The 22,539-nt window shown below is 48.4% G+C and overlaps 2 protein-coding genes across 3 annotated transcripts; one reads left to right on the forward strand and one right to left on the reverse strand.

Moving 5' to 3' along the window:
- The first annotated feature begins 1,408 nt into the window (after positions 1 to 1,408).
- On the forward strand, positions 1,409 to 18,232 carry zgc:173742 (DNA topoisomerase I, mitochondrial). Of its 2 annotated transcripts, XM_056599571.1 has the most exons (20): positions 1,410 to 1,586; positions 1,808 to 1,903; positions 3,162 to 3,225; positions 3,682 to 3,719; positions 4,675 to 4,782; positions 5,127 to 5,223; positions 5,875 to 6,011; positions 6,581 to 6,696; positions 7,352 to 7,473; positions 8,884 to 9,006; positions 9,663 to 9,850; positions 10,003 to 10,147; positions 12,441 to 12,584; positions 12,894 to 13,079; positions 13,413 to 13,481; positions 15,624 to 15,738; positions 16,148 to 16,275; positions 16,699 to 16,793; positions 17,384 to 17,533; positions 17,882 to 18,232. In XM_056599571.1, exons 2-20 carry the CDS (start codon positions 1,815 to 1,817, stop codon positions 17,982 to 17,984), a joined length of 2,217 nt encoding a protein of 738 aa, XP_056455546.1. In that variant the 5' UTR covers positions 1,410 to 1,586; positions 1,808 to 1,814; the 3' UTR covers positions 17,985 to 18,232. The 2 variants fall into 2 exon arrangements, 1 of the variants encoding a protein (XP_056455546.1); XR_008896585.1 differs by lacking the exon at positions 17,882 to 18,232 and having other exon boundaries at positions 1,409 to 1,586; positions 16,148 to 16,289; positions 17,384 to 17,475.
- A 20-nt stretch (positions 18,233 to 18,252) lies between these two features.
- hsbp1b (heat shock factor binding protein 1b) lies at positions 18,253 to 22,488 on the reverse strand. Its single transcript, XM_056599673.1, has 4 exons — positions 22,205 to 22,488; positions 21,436 to 21,502; positions 20,758 to 20,884; positions 18,253 to 18,704 (listed from the first exon to the last, which is right to left on the reverse strand). Exons 1-3 carry the CDS (start codon positions 22,247 to 22,249, stop codon positions 20,763 to 20,765), a joined length of 234 nt encoding a protein of 77 aa, XP_056455648.1. The 5' UTR covers positions 22,250 to 22,488; the 3' UTR covers positions 18,253 to 18,704; positions 20,758 to 20,762.
- Positions 22,489 to 22,539: the final 51 nt, after the last annotated feature.

Genomic DNA, 22,539 nt, shown 5'->3' on the forward strand with positions numbered 1-22,539 from the left:
GCTGATAAATCCAATGAAAAAGATGAACGCAACACAATAAACAAAGATCCATAATATAGTACGTCCAAAAAGGACGGCAAATTTTCTTCAATAAACGTAGCTTTTCATGGGTACTGTGTTTGTTTGTTATTATCCCCCTGTCGCACGGAAGTGAGTTTTCTTTTGACCAATCAATGGATTGGCGTGTGTAGCTCGAACTTGTTGGCACCCTTTCAGACCGCTTGGTACCCAACGGAGGAGTACTTAGCGATAGGTACGGCTAATCACGGCTAAGTCCGGACCAAGCTCACTTTTAGAGGTAGAAATGAGAACCGTTCCCCACCTATTCATACCGATCCGATCCACACCCGGCCGTGGAAACTCACCATTAAAGGACAAATCCGGTGTAAAATGGATCTGGGATATGTTTAATATGGTAACGAGTTGGAATGTTCGTTTGGGAGCAAAAAAGCGCGTATAGACGCATTCTTAAGTTGGCTGTTTTTAGCCAACTTTTAGATAAGTAGATTGGCGAACCCAGAGCTTGCGTGCTGCTGACGGATGTCACAATCACTTTGTTCGTCAATCTACCTATCGAGTCTTAAAAACAAGACGGCGTCGACGGGTGATCGACTGATGGTATTGTGTGCATAAAATGTCCTTTTTAATAAACAATCTTTACACTAACAAAGTTATCAATGCCTCGTTTTATATGTTAAGACCCTTATTATACTACCAAAGAAGTGTCAGGCTACTTTTAGCCTTTTAAGTGGGTTAAAATAGCGATTTAGTTTTTACCATAACACATGCCCCTATCGTTCCAAGTTTATAGCGTTTTGATAGAATCGGCTAAAAACAGCCAACTGAAGAATGCGTCTATCTGCTTTTTTTGTTCTCCAAAACGAACGTTCCAACTCGTTATCATACAAAAAATATCCCAAATCCATTTTACACCGGATTTGTCCTTTAAATAGACAGTACACGTGTCTGTACTGTTCCAATTCATGAAAATGCATGCATTATTAATGATGAAAACTTTATTAAGCTCAAGGAAAATGATTGTTCACAAGTCCTCTGCTCAAGATCAATAAAATTGAAAAGAAGAAACAACACAAAAAACTGTAAGTAACATGAAGTATTGAATAATAATATGCACACTAATGAACATAATAATGTACGTACTATATACATAAACAAATATTCATAAGTAGAAAGTTAAGTAGCCTTCGAATTGAAGATTCTGCATTTCTTATCCCCCATGTTCCCTTGACATTTTGTGTTATACAAACTCCGTTAAAGATATTGAAAGTCACTTTTCCCTCAGGATAGCAGAAGTGGGTTGGTCCCTGCTTGACCTTAACCAATTACAATTAAGGCGCTCGTCTTAACCAATTAAAGTTAAGTCACATGGTTTTCAACCATTTAACGTTCAGCATGACCCTGCGTGCGGCACTCTGCCGTGCGTCAATTAGCTCCGCAGCATTAGGGACAACATCAGTCCGTCAATCAACCTTTACAAACCAACTACATACTACATACTAACTCTGTTTGGATCCGGACCCTCCCGGTCGGACCCTGACGCTATTGGTGAGACCCTGGTGCTATCGGTGAGTCTCTCTCGGCGGTCTAATATCAGGAGTTATAGTTTTAGTTAGTTATAGTTAGTAGCCTACTTGCTGAAGTGACGCACACCCCCTCGCTCAGGATGCACTCGCCCAGGTCTTGGAGTCTTAGCTCGCGGATTGCTAACGGCTAATGGTTCACTCCTATCCACTCATGTTCACTACACTACTACACTGTGTGTGTGTGGGTGTGTGTGTGTGTGCAGGTGAGAGATGGGGAGGGAGGATGAGGAGGCCAAGGAGGGCACGAAGAGGAGGCTGACGGATGAGGAAGAGGCGAAGGGCGACGCGGCCCAGAAAAGGTGAACAACGTTTGTGTCGTTTAGATGCTTTGGTACAAGAAAAGTTTTCGTTAAACCAACGCTCTGAAATGCTAACTCCATGGATCAAGACAGGCTGTAGATTGTGTATTTGATTTATTTAGTTACATGGCGGCCTAGTATCCATCTAGGCTTTTACCTCCTCTATAAATCCATAGAGCTCGACTCAAAAACCATTAACATTGAGCAGATAAAAGGACATCTCACCAGCCTCCCTTACGAGGCTGAAAGCATTAAAAGGAGTGAAAACAACTCAGAAATGGATATTTAATAAAAAAAACGGGTAGTAATGGTGTAGATAAATCAGATGAGGAATGAGTTCACTTCTATTATGTCCACAAAGTGTGTGTGTGTGTGTGTGTGTGTGTGTGTGTGTGTGTGTGTGTGTGTGTGTGTGTGTGTGTGTGTGTGTGTGTGTGTGTGTGTGTGTGTGTGTGTGTGTCATTGGGTTTAATACACAGACCTCTCGTCTTCATTTGAATAAATTAATTAACCTCTATATGCGCGTGTTATTACCCGGCGTGTTGAGCAGACAGAGTGACGCTGTGAGTGCGAGGCGGAGGGACGCTCTTAGTCAGGTCTCGGAGTCTCTGACAGACTCGTTCCGCTCTGCCTCGCGCACACACACTTCTGCTTCAAGCAATTAGTCCTGAAGATATAATGCGCTGCGTTTAGGCGTCAGAAGGATAAAGTGGTGGAGGACTCTGAAGCTCTGAGACGGAGGAACTCCTCAGAAGAGCCGTGCTCCAACTGTTGGTCTACAGTCGATGGAAACTTGTTCCTTCTCCTCCACTAAAACGTTGAGTTAGATTTTGACGTGCCTTCAGATCTAGGGTCGATCACCCACTCCTAGGAAAACGTGCAGAGGAATAAATAGTTTCCCCGGGAGAATCAGCGTCTGAGACACCTGGTGGGGTTTATTAGAAGACCAGAGTCACTCCATGAAGCTCACCCTAACACCCGTTGGACTAGGAGACCAGAGTCCACTTTGAAGCTAACCCCAACCCCTGGTGGGGTGGACTAGAAGAACAGAGTCGCTCAATGTGAAGCTAACCCTAACCCTATCACACGGTGGTCTAGGAGACCAGAATCCTCTTTGAGTTCTGTGAATGCAGCAGAGAGACCCTCTCTGTTGGAGTTCAGCGGTATCCTCTGTAATGTCACTACTTTCATGTTCAGAATCTGACCTTTGACCTGTTCTTTGCCCACCCTCTCCGTGTCGTGGCATGATGCTGTCCAGTGCGAACATGAGGAAGGAGAAGAGGTCCTCAGATGTGGCCGGCGAAAGGAGATCTTCCAAGAAGGTAAAGGCCTAACATCACCTGAGGTTCTGAGGGTCTGCATCGACCAACACCAGGCCTGTTGGCGTCCAGTCGCTGACTGAGATGAAGGCAGACTTCATCTCATCTGTCGATCTGTGTAGTTAGTTATAGTTTGTTTATAGTTGGATTAGTTTATCTCTTTGGTCCACCTCAGCTGATGGAGCGAGATATTGACACTGCCAGGTTCTATTCCTCAGGCAGAGCAAGGCATTAACAACGGTAGGGTTAGGGCTTCCATTCCCACTGGGTCCAGTGACAACAATAAATTAGCTCATTGTGTTGCAAGATTTCTTGAATTAAAGTGACAGCAAGTGACCTTTATGGGAAGGTTCTGGATGAAATGTCTCTGTGATCGTTACATTAAGCCATCATATCCCAGCAGTACAACGTCGAACCTTCCTCCTCACTGTGGGTCTTATCTAACTCCCTCATCATCAGGAGAGGCCAGTGAAGCAGACCTCATCTAACGGTGTGAGGTAAGACCGCCTGATGTCTCTGACAGCTTCTTATTAAGGAGGATAATAAGCTGGCGAGTTAGTGGTGAGTGATGGCTTCTCCCAATCATCCCTCCTCCCCCCCACCCCTCACGGTCCACTGCTTCCGGGATTCTTCTCAATGTAGAACCGTCTCATCAGCATCTTGCCACTGCCACTGGAAATTGGCTCTAATCCGTTTACGATTTAAATTAAATCTTTTCATTTTCCTTTTATTTTTTCTTCTGTCTTTTCCGAGCGGATGGGAATTAATTCTTGTGATTGGCCGTCGGAGGGAGGTGCTGGATGGGGAGGGGAGGGGAGGGGAGGGGTGGGGGGGTTGTGGACAGAGGCCGGCTCGGAGTGTGGAGCTGTCAGGAAATTAATTTGGGCGGAGAACGCGGTGGACTAATGGCATGTGGCTGGTGGCAGCGTAATAAATGAGGCTGCGTGATTGGCCGCTCCGCAGGGCGCCAAGGGTCTCCTCCTCCCTCAGCCTCTGAAGGCTCCAGGCGGCTCTGGGGACGGAGTGAGTCCTCGCTGTTCATTACCACCCCAGACATGAAGGAAAAGTATATTTTGGGTTCTATTCCCGGAGGTGTCGAGGGCCCGAGCTGAGTCTGTGGATTAGTGTGATGGAAGCTCACCCCCTCCTTGTGGACCTCCTCCCGGTGTACCTGAAGACCTCCTGGTGGACCTGCCTTGTGGTTGACCTCCTCCTAGACCTCCTGCTGGACCTCCTCTCAGTTCCTGTGAACGCTGAGGACAGCTCCTGGGTGTCACCATCATGTCGGCCCATCGTCTCCATCCCCCTTCCTAGCACCCCTGGAAGGAGGACCTTCTTCTGGGTCATTCTCTCCTGGGTCTGGGAGGTTCTCCTCTGGGTCTGGGAGGGGAGGTTTTCGAATGAATGAATGAATGAATGGAGCTCCTGTAACTATTTCTTTGTTGGGTTTAGTGTGAAGGAGGAACCAGAGGACCAGGACTTCACCTCAGAGAAGAGGGGACTGAAGAGGAAGAGGTCTAAAGAGGAGGCCTCCTCCTCTTTACCAGGTCAGACTACCAGGTCAGTCCCCACTGCTCCTCCTCACCTGTCACTGTATGTTCAGTGTGCTGCTCTACATTATTAGGTGTAGGAAGTAGACATCAGGAGGAGCAGGTGGCAAAAGTGCCATCATTTCCAAGATTCCATTGGTGCAAGCCCCCCATCTCCTGACCCCTGATCTCTGACCCCTGACCTGCATATGTCTGATTTGAAAATGAATGATAAAGCCATAAATAGAATCCTACAGTTAAAATGGATCAACGCCCACTTTGTTGGAATGGCGTAGGACTCTGGTCTATTCAGGACGTTAGTAATCCAGCCGCTCCACAGAGCTTCGTCTGTAACCTTGTCTCTGTGTTCCTCAGCGTCCACAGGAAGAAGAAGAAGAAGAGTAAGAGCCGTGAGCCGGGGGGGGAAGCCAGCGCGACGGCTCCAAAGGACAAGAACAGGGGGCCGGTGAAGGTGGGTCCTCTGGGCCCGGGGGGGGGGGTTCGCAATTGCTCATTTAACAATATACAATTATGACCGTGTAAGACGAGGAGGCCTGAAGGGGGGGAGCGAATCAGCTGTCAGTGCGTGTGCTTGGATCAGTGATACGCGGGTTGATCCAATAAGTGGTAGTGTATACCCGCACACCATTGGCATGTATGCGCGCTTGTCTCTGCGTGTGCGAACGAGAATGACGGGGAGAAAGGGTGCTATGCAGAGATGAATGAACGGAATGATATTTATATTTTAAAATCGCGTAAAAAACAAAGCAGAATCAATTTGTGGCGCTCTGTGTTTCTGTGGCGCTGCGCCACACATTGGTCTACGAGTCCCCAGTTATCATGATGTTCTGTGGTGAGGAACATGAGGTTCGCCTGATGTTCTGTGGTGAGGAATATGGAGTTATCATGATGTTCTGTGGTGAGGAATATGGAGTTATCATGATGATCTGTGGTGAGGAATATGGAGTTATCATGATGATCTGTGGTGAGGAATATGGAGTTATCATGATGATCTGTGGTGAGGAATATGGAGTTATCATGATGATCTGTGGTGAGGAATATGGAGTTATCATGATGTTCTGTGGTGAGGAATATGGAGTTATCATGATGTTCTGTGGTGCAGGTGAAGAAGGAGGTGAAAAGAGAGGTGAAGGAGGAGGGAGGCACCAAAAAGGTGAAGAAAACCAAGGAGCAGATTGACGAGGCGAGGAGGACGAAGCTGAAGATTAAGGAAGAGGAGGAGCAGAACCGCTGGCGGTGGTCAGTAGAACCCACCTATCCTAGAACCTATGAGTCCTTCAGCTGTGATCCACATCGTCATGAGGTGGAGGACGTAGGGGTTTGATCCCAGAACCCTGCTGCTCAGTCTGCCCTCTAGACTCTTGTTTCCTCTACCTTTCTCCCACTTTCTGAAAATAACAAGGCAGACGGCCCTTTCCCTATGAATGTATAGACTGTAGGATTATAGCCCTATTGAATGCAAACAATTTATATCAATTATATTTAGTTAAAATGCCCTCAATTCTTTGCAACAAACACAATTTCGTCTTTACACTGTTATCCATTCCAATCCTCTTAAAAGGATGATCAAAGCAGCAGGATTATAAAGCTGGCCTTACAGATGGTCACAGCCTGAGGTTTGGTTTATCTGAGAGTGGAGATCCATGCTGAGTGTCTGGTTAGAAATGGCAACGCCCCCATGCGGACAAAAAGATATACTGTGGCGAAAAAAGCATTTCCAAATGATTTGGAGATCCAATTAAAATCCCGTCTTTTGGACACACGGGAGTAGACTCGTCTTTCTCTCATCTTCTCTGTGATGTTGGCAGGTGGGAGGAAGCCAAGTATGAGTCCGGGGTGAAATGGAAGTTTCTGGAACATAAGGGACCCTGCTTTCCCCCTGAGTTCGAGTCTCTACCGGACAACGTCCGGTTCTACTACAACGGTGAGTGACCCAGCCCAGGGCCTCGAACCCAGGGCCTCGAACCCAGGGCCTCGAACCCAGGGCCTCGAACCCAGGGCCTCGAACCCAGGGCCTCGAACCCAGGGCCTCGAACCCAGGGCTTCGACACTCTACCTTTTGAATATCTACAGTTTATGAGCCTTCCACCAGGAGGCAGCCGGCATACGGTCATCGACACCAAACAATCAAATATTACACATGACGGTCTCACTGTCCGCTAGGGGAGCAGGAATGTTGGGCCAGGATAAAATGCTGGAGACAAAACCGTGGAGCAGAGTGGTTCAGTTGATGAGAGGAACGTTTGAATGATGGTCTTTCACTCATTAGTTGCAAATCTGTCCTTCATAAAAAAAAAGGCTCCATCCTTCCTGGCTCTGCCTGCAGCTGGGATGAAATTATCGCAGACTCACAGCCACCGTATGAGGAGGCTAAAGTACACTGGATGTGTCTCACTCTATCGAAGTGTGCGTCTCCAGTTCAGGGGGCGAAGCTGATGTGTCTCTCTCCAGTTCAGTTGGTGAAGTGTGTGTCTCTCTCTCCAGGTCAGGTGGTGTAGTGTGTGTCTCTCTCTCCAGGTCAGGGGGTGAAGTGTGTGTTTCTTTCCAGGTCAGGGGGTGAATTGTGTCTCTCTCTCCAGGCAAGGTGGTGAAGCTGAGTTTGGCTTCGGAGGAGGTGGCGTTGTTCTTCGGCCAGATGTTGGACCACGAGTACACCACCAAGGCGGTGTTCAGGGAGAACTTCTTCAAAGACTGGAGAAAGGTATCCATCCTGGGCGAGAGGAGGGGATGATGAAGGGCAGGAGAAGGACCTCTCGCATTATCTCTGTCAAATACCTCTCTACGACTCTCCCAGGGGTCACCAACTCTTTTGAACCTGAGAGCTACTTCATGGGTACTGAATCATACGAAGGGCATCCAGTTTGATACTCTTCTGAAATAACAAATTTGCTCAGTTTGCCTTTAGTTATATATTATTATTAATGATACTCATCTATGTGAAAACGCTGATCATGTTAATGATTTCTCGCAATAATTATCAACAATGACTTGGTGGGAGGTGGGAAATAGCGCCTGCGGGCGCCTCATATGGTCCTTGCGGGCGCGCGGGCACTATGTTGGTGACCCCTGCTCTTACCCAACCTCCTCCACTGTGAATACAGGGCGTAGTCACAGCCATGAGTACTGTTCTGTGATGGTAACGAGGTTCTGGGAGTTGTGGGGTTCTCTGCTGGCCCAAGCGTCCGTCGAGGTGGGGATTTGGTTCTGCCCCCCGCACTGTCAGCAGGACTCCAGCCTCCATTTGGACACTCACTTGCCCAAAATAATTAAGGCTGCCAATATGACAAGAGCTATAGAGCGACTCGCTGGAGAGAGGGGAGAGGGAGAGAGACAGATCAGTTTGTGGTTCAATTGAAATCAAGTCAGCTTAAAGCCTAAACTCTGAGATGAGCCACAGGCCATCAGCCTCTAACCGTCACCAGCGGGATGTCTTCTGCTTGTTCTTCCCGTGATGCTTGGTGAAGATTTATACAGAGATCCTCACGCATGGTTCTTGTGTCTGTCATTCCCCCCCCCCCCCCCCCCGCCCTTTGGGCATATCATGCTGAATTAATTTTGCACCGCTTTGCGCTCAATGCGCTTCAAAATACGATTTGTACCAAGCATTGATATGCTAATCCATATAACTAGCTCCCCTGCATCTGAACAAATCCAATTCAACACTTTATTACAACAGAAACATCCTCTTCTTATGCCACCGGCCCCCGCCCCCACCACCCATCAATCACACAGCGTCCCCTGGCAGGAAGTAGCAGCCTGGGCTTGGTAAGCGTGTTAGCGTGTGAGCGGCGGTCGCTGGCGGAGCAGCAGGAGTCGTCTGAATAACATCCTGTTCTGTTGAACTGGCAAAGGGAGGAGGTAGTGGTTATGGTCTGCTGAACTGGAGGAGGTAGTGGTTATGGTCTGCTGAACTGGAGGAGGTAGTGGTTATGGTCTGCTGAGGAGGGAGGAGAGGACTGGTGAGACAAACTGAGATCAGAACGTGCCACCGACACACTGGGGGGCATGGTGATCACAGCCCTCAGTGGGTTCACCAGAGGATTCAGGACCGGAGCACGTGTTGTGGTGTTGTGTTGTGATGTTGTGTTGTTGTGTCGTTGTATTGCTTCAGGAGATGAGCAGCGAAGAGCGGCTTTTGATCCAGGATCTGAACAAGTGTGACTTCAGTGAGCTGCACGCCATGCACAAGGCCAAGGTGGAGACGCGCAAGAACATGAGCAAGGAGGAGAAGCTGGTACGACCTTCTCCTTCAGAACGTCTCTCACCTCCTCTAGAACTTCTCTGACAGCCTCCTCTAGAACGTCTCTGACCTCCACCTCTAGAACGTCTCTGACCTCCACCTCTAGAACGTCTCTGACCTCCACCTCTAGAACGTCTCTGACCTCCACCTCTAGAACGTCTCTGACCTCCTCTAGGACGTCTCTGACCTCCACTTCTAGAACGTCTCTGACCTCCGGCTCTCGAACGTCTCTGACCTCCACCTCTAGAACGTCTCTGACCTCCACCTCTAGAACGTCTCTGACCTCCACCTCTAGAACGTCTCTGACCTCTAGAACGTCTCTGACCTCTAGAACGTCTCTGACCTCCACCTCTAGAACGTCTCTGACCTCCACCTCTAGAACGTCTCTGATCTTCTCCTCTAGGAAGTCTCTTGACCTTCTCCTCTAGAACTTTTTTCCTCTGTATGGAACAGTAGACTGCGTTATCGCTCCCGTTTCTTTATTGTTCCTCTTCTTGTAGGTAAGATGAAAGCCTCATCTACTCACTTATCTCCGTAAAGAAACGTTAAAGGCATAACTCCGCCCCTTTCAGTTTTGGATAAGACTGCTGTGTCTCAGATTAACTTCTACTTGTCTCCTGTGTCTCCTCCTCCTCGTCCTCCTCCTCCAGGTGATCAAGGAGGCCAACCAGCAGACGGTGGAGGAGTACGGCTTCTGCCTGCTGGACCACCACCGCGAGCGCATCGGGAACTTCAAGATTGAGCCGCCTGGTCTGTTCCGGGGCCGCGGCGAGCACCCCAAGCAGGGCATGCTGAAGAAGAGGATCCAGCCGGAGCACGTCATCATCAACTGTAGCAGGTCAGGGGGGGGGTCATCGTCAACTGTAACAGGGGGGGGGGGGGCATTATAACCAGCTGGTTAAGTTCCTCTCTAAGACATGCAGCCCTTTCACTCAGTCATAGACTAACCCTCCCTCTCTCTCTTGTCCTTCCCTCCCTACCTCTCCCCAGTGAGTCTAAGATCCCGGCTCCGCCCCCTGGTCACCGCTGGAAGGAGATTCGTCATGACAACACGGTCACATGGTTGGCCAGCTGGACGGAGAATATCCAGGGATCCATCAAGTACATCATGCTGAACGCCAACTCAAAGCTCAAGGTCAACACCTGTAGAGTACACCTAATGTACACCTGTAGAGTACACCTAATGTACCTACTCTGAATATATAGTACAACTATAGCACACCTTTATATACCTACTCAGAATATATAGTATACCTTGATATATAGTGCACATGCCTACTAACTCGAAATATATATGTTACGGCTAACTACCCACTCTAATCTAAACTAGGTCCAAACCGGGTACTTTTCAGCACTGGGTCCTGATTGGTTAATGAGGCTTGTTACCTCTTTTGTATAAACACTGGGTCCTGATTGGTAAATGAGGCTCGTTACCTCCGTGGTTTAAACACTAGGTCCTGATTGGTGGAGAACGTTCAGATGTTGTGCGTTGCTTTTCAATACCGGCTCACCTCTGCCCATTAACGGTTCTGAATCAGAGCTCCACAAATGAACATCAACGGTCCGGTACAGAGTTCCACCTGATGGCCGACAGAAACGACACACTCACTAAAGCTGCTGGGACGAGCTGAGCCTCTGAGCTACAGGGAGCTGAACCTCTGAGCTACAGGGAGCTGAACCTCTAAGCTACAGGGAGCTGAACCTCTGAGCTACAGGGAGCTGAACCTCTGAGCTACAGGGAGCTGAACCTCTGAGCTACAGGGAGCTGAACCTCTGAGCTACAGGGAGCTGAACCTCTGAGCTACAGGGAGCTGAACATCTGAGCTACAGGGAGCTGTACCTCTGAGCTGAACCTCTCATCTGTTTACTGTTTTTAGTTATTTCTCTATTGATTCTTCTCTTCTAGGTTGTATTCAATCTTATTCTACTGTACTTCTATTCTACTGTAACCTTTAGGCCAATATCCACCAGAAGCGCCACGGCAGTAAAACGGTCGCCGAAAATAATGAAAACCAATATAGTCAATGTAGGCTATTCCACTGGATACGGTCGCGGTACGGCACGGAACCGTCCCCAAACCGGCACGTTGTTTACGATTCGTGCCTCTTCTATTTGTGAAAGTTGCCGGTTCCCAGCCATGTCTCAGAACACTTCTACAGCCAATCAGTTAGCATTTTCTCAGGAATATTCATGAGCTCACATTGACCCCTATGGGGTCGATCACATCCCTGAAAGAAAAGAAAAAAAGATGTTGACCCCTCTCATCGACCACGACAATTTCTTACCTCGACAAGCAACGGCAGGTCGTTCATTTTGTCATATAAAAACAGTTAAATTCAAACATTGCTCCGACCGGCATTTCAACACACAATAGACATGATCTGAAAGAGACCGTGTCCCTATAACGCAGAATGAAAACATGTCAATAACACAGTATGGTGAATTATGTCTATAGAGCACCCCCTGCGGCCTGTTTTAGTTTTATTTTTCTTATGTTTTGTGTGTATTCTATGTGTGACTGTACGCTACTGCTGCCTGTCTTGGCCATGACACTTGAAGAGATGTTAATTCTCAATTATGATCATTATTTTCAACTATCCAACAGTAGTTGCCTTGCATTTTTAAATGTCAATGCCGTTTTCAGCCCTGAATAACAAGCTATTTAATAATTGATTTGTATGCGTAGTATACTACACTTTCCATTGAACAATTACCCCTGTAACCATAAATGGACTAATTTTATAATGTAATCAAATGCTCACACACTAGCTGCTATCAGACAAACGTGTAAGTCCTTGGGTTCTCCTGATGAGCCGTATGTGTGTGTGAAAAACCTATCCAGACTTTTGTACCCTGAAAATCTCCTGAATAATACTACCCCTGAGGTAGCATTTTCTCCGTAGGAAATGTAAATTACCTTTTTATATGTGAATGAGGCGTAGAAAGTCGGTATTTCTCAAACCACTTCAGTGGCCGTGTTGATGACGCTTCTGCATATCATTGAATGGCCCCCTAAATGATAATCAGCCTGTTGCCTTTTGTTCGCTGATTGGTTAAAAAATATTTTAATGCTGGCACTTCTTTTAAGAGTAATTTGTGGTGAACAAACGTTGTTGCATTATCGACTGGGGTTTCAACATTATTGCTATGGTTTTATATATGAATAATATTGTATGAATCATTCTAATCGTATCATTTTTACAATTCATATAATAATCATAATAAGAAAATAATTGAATCATGCACGTTATAATCATGCACGTCTTGAGCCATCAGCCGCAACATGTCCGTACCCTACCCATTCCAGTGGGGATTGCAGTACGGAACACAGCCGCTTCGCTGCCGCACATGTTCTGATCTCCTTAATGTTAAGCAGTCGGTTCCTCTTATCTCTCCATCACCCCTTGCCCTCTGACCTCCAACCCCAGGGGGAGAAGGACTGGGAGAAGTACGAGGTGGCTCGGAGGCTGAAGACCTGTGTGGACAGCATCCGGAGGCAGTACACCCAGGACTTCAAGTCCAAGCAGATGGGAACCCGGCAGAGAGCCGTCGCCCTCTACTTCATTGACAAGGTGACTTAAGGTGGACCTGGGGCCTAAAGGTGGACCTGGGGCCTAAAGGTGGACCTGGGGGGCCTAAAGGTGGACCTGGGGGGACTAAAGGTGGACCTGGGGGGACTAAAGGTGGACCTGGGGGGACTAAAGGTGGACCTGGGGGGACTAAAGGTGGACCTGGGGGGACTAAAGGTGGCCCTTGTGGACCTGGGGATGGACCCGGGGAATTAGGTTGGACCCGGTGATGAGACAAACCCCACACTGTAAGACTTCTCTACAGCTACACACTGTGTATTCAACATAAAGCAGTACATTGTCTGTCTATAGCTGGCATTGAGGGCGGGTAACGAGAAGGAGGAGGGGGAGACGGCGGACACGGTTGGCTGCTGCTCGCTCCGGGTGGAGCACATCACGGTGCACCCCAACCTGGACGCCAGCGACTTCGTGGTGGAGTTCGACTTCCTGGGGAAAGACTCTATCAGATACTACAACAAGGTTCCTGTTGAGAAGAAGGTAGACTCCTCCACCCTAATGCACACCTCCACCCTGATGCACGCCTCCACCCTAATGCACGCCTCCACCCTAATGCACGCCTCCACCCTAATGCACTCCTCCACCCTAATGCACGCCTCCTAGGATATTGCTGTATGTCGCATGGAATTAAACAGACTCCATTCTGATCTCTGGAGAGTGAGAGGAAAGGTCAAAACATCACTGTAGTACTGCTGCCACAAGTATTACCACAAGTACTACTAATACCACAAGTGCTACTGCTGCTGTATCATGTATCCCCTGTAACGGCTGTATCATGTAACCCCTGAACCCCAACATGTGATTACCTTCCAGGTGTTCAAGAACGTGATTCTGTTCATGGAGAACAAGAACCCGTCGGACGAGCTGTTTGACCGGCTGAATGTGAGTACTGACTGGTTCTGACTGTCTAACCCTACCAGCTCCTTAATGACCTGTCTTTGTACTGTCTAACCCCTACCTGCTCCTTAATGACCGGTCTTTGTACTGTCTAACCCTACCTGCTCCTTAACGACCTGTCTCTGTACTGTCTAACTGTGCGTTCACACCAAACGCGACGGGGCGACAAGAGCCCATACAAAGTGAACGTAGAGACGCGTGTCGTGTCAAGTTTTGATTTGTCGCGCCACACTTTCGCCGTGCACAGGCGAGCACGCTCATGAGGATTTCTGGCGCGACAAATTCGCTCGAGTTGAAATATTTCAACTTTGACGCAAATTTTGCGTGATGACAGCCGATCAGTGTTCAACAGCGTGGCCACTGAGTGACTTGTGTAATGTAACAGCCAATCAGCGTTCAACCGTCACTCAGTGCAGTGCACTGCAGCATGGAGGAAAAAGTGATTGTTGCCGTTTGCGACAATCTGTGCGCCTCCGGATGGCCGTAGCGCGGGGAGCTCTTATAGGGATTGGGCTTCTCGGGGTTTGTTTACCGGCGTTGCTATGGTTTCCGGTCTCTGTGTTCTCAATTCAGGTGTGTTCCAACGATTTATTAGGTAGGCCTTATTTATTATATTATGCGACTACGTCGGGTCCTCCGACGTCTCTCCCTCTTCCACAAAAGGTAAAGACATGCAATGGTGGTTATCTTGTTGTGGCGCAACAAATTCGACAAAACTTGCACAGCGACAGATTATGATTTGTGGCGCGACAAAACTTCTGCGACAACGCAAACGGGTGACAAATGTCGCGTTTGGTCTGTGAACGCACAGTAACCCCTACCTACTCCTCTGTCTGGCTGACTGGCTGGTGACCCTGAGTGCTGGGATCCCCGAGGAGACGGATGTAGAACAGGAAGCTGGAGGTCAGAGGTTAAATGCCATCTGGGGCCAACCTGGAGGTCAGAGGTCAAGTAGTGGCCCACAGCATGAATGATGATGAGCAGGTTGGGGTTGAGGAGGAGGAGGAGGGGGTAGGAGAGAGAAAGGATTGGAGAGGAGTGGGGAGAGGAAGTGGAAATGAGAAGAATGTGAGGAGATTAAACCCAGGCGGGTAAGAAATTTTAATACAGGGGGGGGCGGGGGAGGGGGCCTCATCTGATCAGTGTGGCCACTCAGCAGGGGTGAGGGGACAGGCCGACGCCCCTGGAGGTGGTCTGAGGTTGGCAGGCTGACGCCCCTGGAGGGGGAGGCGGTTTCAGGTTGCTTCTGTTGCTTCTGTGTTCTGAGACGCACACATGCAGACGACGGCATCACCATCATATTTTAATATTGTGATATTATGGCCTTAGGGCAAGAAGGATGGAGGGATAGAGGGAAGAAGGAGGGTTAGAGGGAGGGATAGAGGGCAAGAAGGAGAGATGGAGGGCAAGAGGGAGGGACAGCGGGCAAGAAGGAATGAGGGAGGGAGAGATAGTGAGCAATAGAGCGAGAAGGAGGGAGGAAGAGAGAAATGGAGGAAAAGGGTTGAATTTGAGTCTGTCCGTGTGACACTTTGCTTTTTAATCGGTTCCTGAGGCGATGGGAGACCAGGGACACAAAGATAGAAACACAGAGACGCACACACTGAGGCTCATGCATGGACACGCAACCATAGGACAGCGCTCTACTGTAGAGGGTCTATAGAGCTCTGACTCTACGGCAGAGGTCTACAGAGCTCTATCTCTACGGCAGAGGGTCTACAGAGCTCGATCTCTACGGTAGCATCAGCTCTGAGCGGACTCGCTTGCACGTCTGACATCATCTCGGAGGGAAATGAGAACTTACCTGGCTGTGATTTTGATTATGTGTGCATAAACAGGTTTTAAATGGCTTCCACTGTGCAGTTTATGTTGAGCTGGGGTACGGTGGAGTTGCAGTGCCCCCTGCTGGGTGCTGGGTGCATGCAGTACTGCATGCTTCACTTCTACACAGGGACAGTCTAATGTTCTGCAGCGGAACAAGAAAGGAAAGACGGCTGTTCTCTGCTCCTCATAGTCCTTGTGTCATAGTCCTATCGACATGGAAACGGATGTAACGGAGTAACCCGTCTGTCCCCCTGTTTGTCTCTCTACCTCTCTGTCCCCCTACCTGTCTGTCCCTCCCTGCAGACTGCAGTGCTCAACAAGCACCTGTCCTCCCTGATGGACGGTCTGACAGCCAAGGTGTTCAGGACCTTCAACGCCTCCATCACCCTGCAGGAGCAGCTCAAAAAGCTGTCCAACAGTACGTATAACATCACACCATAACATCACTGTCACCATAACATCACAGTACTGTCGCCATGACATCACATTACCATAACGTCACCCTTCAGGAGCAACTCGGGCTGCTATCCAACAGTCCGTATAACATTACACCATAACGTCACAGTACCGTCAGCATGACATCACAGCACTGTCACCATAAAATCCCCGTAACACCACAGTCAGGTGTTCGTATTGTTTAAATGTTGACAAACATGCTCAGAGTATTTGACCGTTGATGGTCTCTGTTAATGAAAAGTATTCAAGTATTTTGTGGTGTAGATTACTATGTATTACTTGAAGATTATATATTGGATGAAGGGCTTTTCCAAATACTCAAACTTTGAGATCCATGTAAAGGTTAAGACGTCATTCCTCCCCATCTCCAGAGTCCGATAACCCATCGGAGAAGCTGCTGTCCTACAACCGGGCAAACCGCGCCGTGGCCATCCTCTGTAACCATCAGAGGGCGCCGCCAAAGACCTTCGACCAGTCCATGGCCAACCTGCAGGCCAAGGTCAGCTACATCAGGTCAGGGGGAGCTACGTCAGGTCAGGGGGAGCTACGTCAGGGCCATGACTTTAGCCTTTAGTCTAGCTCTTGTCATCCTAGAGCAACATGACCCCTGACCCCTATCTGCTCCTCCTTACCTGTCTAACCCCTACCCGCTTCTCTACGCTAAGCTAACTGAAATGTGTTCTTAATTCAGTATGCATCTACCTGCTTAGCTAACTGAACCCTGCTCTCCATTAGGTATGCTAGTACCTGCTAAGCTAACTAGAACCTCTGTTCTCCATTCAGTATGCTAGTACCTGCTAAGCTAACTGAACCCTCTGTTCTCCATTCAGTATGCTAGTACCTGCCAAGCTATCTGAACCCTCTTCTCCATTCGGTATGCTAGTACCTGCTAAGCTAACTGAACCCTCTGTTCTCCATTCAGATCGTTGCTAGGAAGGAGCAGCTAGCGCTGGCGAAGACGGAGTTCAAACAGGCCAAGAAGGAGAACAAGGCCAAAGGAGACGCCAAGATACAGACGTAAGCACCGCTGAGCTAGACAGACGCACCACTAGGCTAAGGACTAGAGACCGCTGAGCTAGACAGAAGCACCACTAGGCTAAGGACTAGAGACCGCTGAGCTAGACAGACGCACCACTAGGCTAAGGACTAGACACCGCTGAGCTAGACAGAAGCACCACTAGGCTAAGGACTAGACACCGCTGAGCTAGACAGAAGCACCACTAGGCTAAGGACTAGAGACCGCTGAGCTAGACAGAAGCACCACTAGGCTAAGGACTACACACCGCTGAGCTAGACAGAAGCACCACTAGGCTAAGGACTAGACACCGCTGAGCTAGACAGACGCACCACTAGGCTAAGGACTAGAGACCGCTGAGCTAGACAGAAGCACCACTAGGCTAAGGACTAGACACCGCTGAGCTAGACAGAAGCACCACTAGGCTAAGGACTAGAGACCGCTGAGCTAGACAGAAGCACAGCTAGGCTAAGGACTAGACACCGCTGAGCTCTAGATACGATCAGCCCGACTTAAGACCTCCCTGGACTCAGACCTGGCAGCCGACTGCAGGGTGGAACCGGTGGAAGAGACCTGACCTGTCTCTCTCCAGGCTGGTGGAGAGGAAGAAGAAGGCGGTGGAGCGGTGTGAGGAGCAGGTGCTGAAGATGGAGGTGCAGGCGACGGACCGCGAAGAGAACAAGCAGATCGCCCTGGGGACCTCCAAGCTCAACTACCTTGACCCCCGCATCAGCGTGGCCTGGTACTTCACACTACACACATTTACACACCTCCAAGCTCAACTACCTGGACCCCTGCATCTGCATGGCCTGGTACACACACTACACACCTTCAAGCTAAACTACCTGGTGTCCGAACATGATGTTATGGGTCCCTTGTCCAGGTGTTAGAACCTGATGTTATGGGTTCCTTCTCTAGGTGTAAGAACATGATGTTATGGGTTCCTTCTCCAGGTGTTAGAACATGATGTTATGGGTTCCTTCTCCAGGTGTTAGAACATGATGTTATGGGTTCCTTCTCCAGGTGTTGGAACATGTTATGGGTCCCTTCTCCAGGCGTAAGAACATGATGCTATGGGTTCCTTCTCCAGGTGTAAGAACATGGACGTCCCTCTGGACAAAATCTACAACAAGAGCCAGAGAGACAAGTTTGCGTGGGCCATCGACATGACTGAGGCGGACTTTGTGTTCTAGCTGTGGAGGAGCTGCTAGTTTGGAGTTGCTGGTGGAACATGACTGCTCGAGCCTGGCGGCCCAACGTGTTATTTAGTTTTATTTCTTGATTCTTTCTTTTTTTGAAGAGGCTCTTGACAGAAGATGTTTCTCCAGGTTGGCACTGAAGGTTCCTGGTTCAGTGCTGGAGACAAGTTGTTGTTCATCTGTGATGTGTTAAAGGTTTGAATAAAGAAGCACATTCAAAACGATTCTGGCACGTTCTTTGCAGCCATGGTTCACTGGAAACAGACCACCAGACAGACATATTTAAATACCTTTTTATTAGAATTAAATCACTCACATTTGGAATGCATCCCCAAATTGGCACAAAAACGACTTTTCAAGGCCTGAGATGTTGACTCTTTACCTGGGATGAGCATCATTGACCCACCCTCTACGTAGTGCCCCCCCCTCTATACTCTGCCTCACCCCTACGTAGTGCCCCCCCTCTCCCCTCTCCCTCTATACTCTGCCCCACCCCTACGTAGTGCCCCCCCTCTATACTCTGCCCCCCCCCCCCCCCGTGGGCAGAAGTCTCAGTTTCCAGATAACGGTACGTTGGTCAAGTCACTAAATAACTAAATCACAATATCAATATGTAAAAATCAATCATTTCCCACGTCTCCGTAACAGAATGGGTCGGCGCTGGGGTCCTCTGGCCCGGGGGGGGGGGGGCCTCATGCCTGGTTGTTTGGTAACCTGGGGAGGAGAGTGGCACACGGTTAGTTCAGGTCACCTCACCAGAAGCTCTGCTGAGACTGGTCTCTTCTCTACCTGGTCTCTCTCCTCTCCTGAATTAATCTAGCTGGTCTCTCCTCCTGTGTTAATCTTGCTGGTCTGTCCTGTCCTGTATTACTGGTCTCTCCTCTCCTGAATTAATCTAGCTGGTCTCTCCTCCTGTATTAATCTACCTGGTCTCTCCTGTCCTGTATTACTGGTCTCTCCTCTCCTGAATTACAGGTCTCTCCTCACCAAGCTGGTCTCTCACCTGTATTACTGGTCTCCTCTCCTGTATTAATCTAGCTGGTCTCTCCTCCCCTGTATTAATCCAGCTGGTCTCTCCTCTCCTGTATTAATCCAGCTGGTCTCCTCCTGTATTACTGGTCTCTCCTCACCTGTATTCATCTAGCTGGTCTCTCCTCTCCTGTATTAATCTAGCTGGTCTCTCCTCACCACCATCGATTGAAGAGGACGACGTGGACTGGCATTACAGGTATACTAACATCAATTCTGTACATCAAAACCTAAAGTACGTTGCTCATAATGACCTGGACTCTGCAACCCAACTACACGACTGCTACTTCACTGATGGAGCGCATCCTCGGTCCAAGGGGAACATTGATAACTGGTCTCTCCTGTATCACTGGTCTCTCCTCACATGTATTACTGGTCACGCCTCAGCTGTATCACTGGTTTCCTGTATTACTGGTCTCTCCTCTCCTGTATAACTGGTATCTCCTGTATTACTGGTCTTTCCTGTATCACTGGTCTTTCCTGTATTTATCAGACCTGCAAACTCCTGAGTAAAAAAGGTGACTCATGGGGGGGGGCGAAAATCATCGGTCCAAGGACTACTCGAATTCTGAGCTACCCTGGGCGGGATTTAGCGTGAATATTCATTACGGAGGTTGTGGCACACAATACAAAGGAAAGATTTAAAATTACAGACTTGGATGCAAAATGTAGCCCTTTATTATACAGAAATTTGCTGTTGGTGTATTAGCCTAGGACAACACCCTTGCCCGATTATTTATCTAAATAGCCCTATATTGTTAGAAATCACTAACTTTATGCAAGGTCTACGTTCGTGCAGTACTCGGCGTTGACTCTGTCCTAAAAATACAATATGATTGTAAATTATAAAACGTTAAAAAACCGGTAGCTAACGTTAGATGAATCAAGCAAACAAATAGCTGTTTAGATGTGTGCGGGCCGGTAACGCGTACCTGGGATCGAGTGTTTTAACTGTCTTTAAAGCTTTCTATCGACATTTGTCGATTTTGTCGTAAGGACTGGCTTTGGAAAATGCCTGCGGAAGCAATGTCTGATATGCAGAGACAGCTTTACGCTACCGTCTGTCTCGTATGGTGTAGAATGAGAGCTTGTGAAGTGACTACCGGCAAGCGCGCAATAGCATACTGCCTGAAGGCAGTATCGCTGTCAAATTTGTCCCTGGGAAAAGTAACGTTGTGCCGAATTGAAAAAGGAACTATGTTTCGCACATATTCTCAGTAGTTGCGTGTAACTTTACTATTTACATGAAAAAGTAGTTAGGTTACTGTATTAACGCGTTACTTACTTTGTTGCGCGTTACACACAACACTGTCTACCGGTCACACGGTAACGTCAAAAATCCATACCGTAGCGCAAATTCACAGTGGTGTACTTTCTATATCGTTTATACCGCTCACCCCTACTTCAAATTGACGTTAAGAGTTTCCATCAGACTCGCGCGGTAGCCAGGCGTCTCATCCAAAGGCGAGCTCAGTCTGCGAGATTCTGAAGCAAGTGCGGAGATTCCGATTGGCCCAGAGAAATGTCCATTATAAGAATTATCCAATAATGATTCGCAATTCTAGCCTGCATGGCATGCACAAAGAAAACTCTCCGGTTCTAGGCGATTCACTTGAATGACCCAATAGACCAAGAAAATGGTGATTGTCACCAAAGAGCGACAAGTACGCAGGTGTGATCAATGGTCTCTCCTGTACGCAGGTGTGATTAATGGTCTCTCCTGTGTCACTGGTCTCACCTGTATTACGACCCCTGACCCTCCTTGGGTTTCTCGGGCGGAGCCTCGATCTCCTCCACCCCCGCTTGGGTCATGAGGTCGGCGATGTTCTTCTCAAGGTCGTCGATGCGTGTGCTCATCTCGTCGAGTGGCGGCAGTTAAGGAACCAGCGGGTCAACATCAGCCCTGAGACCACCTGCCTCTGGACTGGGGGGGGAAGTCATGCAGGTGTAGGTAGACCACCAGCCTATCAAGGGACTTGACCCCTGGTAAACTGGTGCTTATGGTTTGAGTTTGAAAACATCTATTTTTTCAGCATGTCTCTGCCAAAAAATCTTCGGAACTGCGAACTTTGAAATTTCGCCTTAAAAAAATACACAAAATGGTCAAAAAGAAAATGTTCCAATCTAAAAACATGTATCCATCTGTTCTCCCTTTCTATAAAAGATAAAATCGAAAAACTGTCAATTTTGTGAAAGTTTGACGCTAAAATCGAAATCACGATCAAAATTCGATTAATCACCCAGCCTCAACATGGGGGTGATATCGGGTGGCGTAACATCAACATGGGGGAGATGTCAGGTGGTGTAACATCAACATGGGGGTGATATCGGGTGGTGTAACATCAACATGGGGCTCATATCGGGTGGTGTGACAACAACATGGAGGTGTAATCGGGGCTCTTTCTGTTAAGGATATTCCTCCCGATGATCTGGTCCGACATGGTTTGGAACTTGTCCTGCATCTGCTGGAGCAGCGTCTGGACCTGAGGACGAAGCAGACGTTAATCATGGCCAGGAGGCGCTCCCGGTCGATAACGCCGTCGCTCACTGATGTTACTGGGGAAACCATCGTAAAGCTACGAAAGATACGGTTGACTCTCCCGCTCCTGTCCCAACTCGCTGTCACCGGCTGGACCGTCTCCATGACGACCAGCAACAGACTTTTAATTCATTCCGACTGAACGACCAAAAGTACAGATCGGTAATGATTACAAATAACATAACATATAACCAGTATAACATCCCAATGACCAGTATAACTATCACGACGATGACCAGTATAACCATCACAATGACTAGTATAACATGACGATGACAGTATAACCATCACAATGACCTGTATAACATCACAATGACAGTATAACGTCACTTTGACCAGTGTAACATCACGTTGACCAGTATAACATCACAATGAACAGTGTAACCATCACAATGACCAGCATAACCATCACAATGGCCAGTTTAACCATTACGATGACCAGTATAACATCACAATGACAATTATAACCTGGGGAGGAGAGTGGCACATGGTTAGTTCAGGTCACCTCACCAGAAGCTCTGCTGAGACACTGGTCTCTTCTCTACCTGGTCTCTAATCAGACTCTGAATCTGGAGGACGGGTGGAGATGCTCTGCTAGCTGGATAGCCTGGGCCAGCTGGATAGCCTCGGCTAGCTGGATACTCACCACGTTTGTGAGGTCCTGCACCGACTTGGGGTCTGTCTCTGCCATCGTGGTCTTCACCTGGTCCCGAGGACTGTATCAATCTGGTTTAACGGAGGAGGGACTGGATCGATCTGGTTGAGGAGCAGAGAGATGCTAGCGTCGAGCTCCAATACTAGCTGCTGAACTCACACACTCGGAGGAGTATCGCGATGTTGTGTAACAACGCGGACTACATCAGAAGTATCGCGAGGTTACTTTCACTGTATCCTGGAGGTCTGTGGAATGTGGAGTTCTTTGAGCTTTTGTAGTCGAATGTGGTAATAAACTGTGTGTGTGTGTGTGTGTGTGTGTGTGTG

This window comes from Gadus chalcogrammus, chromosome 9 (genome assembly GCF_026213295.1).
Source record: "Gadus chalcogrammus isolate NIFS_2021 chromosome 9, NIFS_Gcha_1.0, whole genome shotgun sequence".
Taxonomy (NCBI): domain Eukaryota; kingdom Metazoa; phylum Chordata; class Actinopteri; order Gadiformes; family Gadidae; genus Gadus; species Gadus chalcogrammus.

Coding starts and splice junctions, on each gene's coding strand:
- hsbp1b (XM_056599673.1), bottom strand. CDS start 22,249: ATGGCAGAGACAGACCCCAAGTCGGTGCAGGACCTCACAAACGTG. Junction 21,503..22,204: donor TGCAGGACCTCACAAACGTG/GTGAGTATCCAG, acceptor CTTCGTCCTCAG/GTCCAGACGCTGCTCCAGCA. Junction 20,885..21,435: donor GGACCAGATCATCGGGAGGA/ATATCCTTAACA, acceptor AACTGCCGCCAC/TCGACGAGATGAGCACACGC.
- zgc:173742 (XM_056599571.1), top strand. CDS start 1,815: ATGGGGAGGGAGGATGAGGAGGCCAAGGAGGGCACGAAGAGGAGGCTG. Junction 9,007..9,662: donor TGAGCAAGGAGGAGAAGCTG/GTACGACCTTCT, acceptor CTCCTCCTCCAG/GTGATCAAGGAGGCCAACCA. Junction 10,148..12,440: donor ACGCCAACTCAAAGCTCAAG/GTCAACACCTGT, acceptor CTCCAACCCCAG/GGGGAGAAGGACTGGGAGAA.